At 49.8% G+C, this 1,796-nt stretch overlaps 1 protein-coding gene across 1 annotated transcript in view; it reads left to right on the forward strand.

The window, feature by feature from the left end:
- The window catches only part of Kcnk17 (potassium two pore domain channel subfamily K member 17), an 11,507-nt gene extending 10,211 nt beyond the window's left edge, over nucleotides 1-1,296 (forward strand). The window contains 1 exon segment of the mRNA XM_050165106.1: nucleotides 264-1,296. Coding sequence (XP_050021063.1) covers nucleotides 264-514 — 251 coding nt within the window. The 3' untranslated portion in view covers nucleotides 515-1,296.
- The last annotated feature ends 500 nt before the right edge of the window (nucleotides 1,297-1,796 follow it).

Raw genomic sequence — 1,796 nt, forward strand, 5'->3', positions numbered from 1 at the left:
TTGAATCTGTAGATTGCTTTTGGTAAAATTGCCATTTTTACTGTTTATTCTGCCTACCCAAGAACACTTTGAGAAACTCTAGAAAAGATTCATCTCCAGAGAGAAGGTGCCAGCTCATCCCAGCGGCTTTCTGGAATCCCAGACGAGCAGCCACAGGCTGGGAATGTCAAGTCTGTGGGGCTTCCTGCATTGCACTCATCACTTAGGCCTCCCAGCTTCTGTCCGTCCAGCCCCCACCTCCTCTAGCCTTGCCTCTTCCCCAGGGATGGACCCCTCTCGGAAGTACCCCGTGTGGTACAAGAACATCGTCTCCCTGTGGATCCTCTTTGGGATGGCCTGGCAGGCCCTGATCATCAAAATGATCCTGTCCCTGCTTGAGATGCCAGGGGACATGTGCACCTGCTCCCTACGCTGCATCAAGGGCCGAAGCTGGAGGCAGGGCCAAGAAGGAGAACGCGGGGTCCAATCACCAGACATCACGTCTGGAACCTTCCACTCAGGTTATGCGGTATGAAGAGGACAGGACTGCTGGATCTTCCTTCTCAGGACTCTGATTTTAAGCATGATTTTCTGTGCCTTCCAGCTAGAGGTGGCTAGATGGTTCGAGAGCAATAGGCTGTACAACAGCTTCTGGGATGTGACTTCGGGAATGGAGTATGCTCCTCTTTGCCTTGTTCTTTCTTTCAGACGTCGGCAATGCTGGCATGGTGGCAAGAGCCCCAGCAGCCATATTGCACCCTGAAGTACCCTGGAATAGTGACCGTGATTGAAATGTAGCACAGTCACAGAAGAAGCCCGGAGTCTTGGTCACCACAGAGTCATTGTGACAACCAGGACCAAACCCTGGCTTGATTCGTGTGAGAACAATGGATTTCATATTTGAAACTACTGCTTGGGTGTTTCTAGTACAAAGAAATTTAAGTTATAAATGATGCATCCATATCCATAAACGCCCGTAGTGGAGACTACAACCCACAGAGAGAAACAGTGCCAGCCCCAGGTGAGCTTCCCCAGGAGTGGCAGAGGCATGGACAGAGGGGCGGTGGACCCCAGACCCTCCACCCTGGAACCTGACAGAGGAGTTCACAGGATTTGTTGTGAGTCTCAGCCAGCAGGTGTATCACGAACCCAGCCAGCTACTGGGTCCTTCCTTGCCTTCTCAAAGTGATCTGAGCAACAGCGTTTGCCCCACTCTGCTTCCTGACTGGGTACACAGTGTGACCAGCCCCCTCCTGTCACCGTACCCTCTCACCCAGAATGGACTGTGTCCCCTAAAACTGCACTAAATAAAAGCTTCTTCCCTTAAGACGCTTCTGCCTGGTATCTGTGTTGTGTGATGTTTTACTCTTTTGTCTTTCTGAGGGTCCCACCACCCAGCTCTCAGATAAACCACACACAGAGGCTTAATCTTCTTAGTTTTGAATGCCCAACCTTAGCTTGGCCTGTTTCTTGCCAGTTTTTCTTAACTTAATTTGTCTTAACTACCTTTTGTCTCTGGGCTTTTACCTTTTTCTATTTCTGTATACCTTTCTTTACCTCTTTCTCCATGACTTCCTGTATAGCTGGGTGGCTGGACCCTGATGTCCTCTCTCCTTGTTCTCTTGCTCTCACTTCTCGGTTCTCCTTCTATTTATTCTCGCTGCCTGCCAGCCCCACCTGTCCTTGCTCCTGTCCAGACACTCAGCTCTTTATCAGACCGTCGGGTGTGTTAGACAGGCACAGTAACACAGCTTACAGAGTTAAACAAATGCAGAGTAAACCAAAGTCACACACCTGAAAATAATATCCCCCAACAT

The sequence above is a fragment of the Alexandromys fortis genome, unplaced genomic scaffold, assembly GCF_014885135.2.
Source record: "Alexandromys fortis isolate MF-2015 unplaced genomic scaffold, M_Fortis_MF-2015_v1.1 scaffold_121, whole genome shotgun sequence".
Classification (NCBI taxonomy): Eukaryota; Metazoa; Chordata; class Mammalia; order Rodentia; family Cricetidae; genus Alexandromys; species Alexandromys fortis.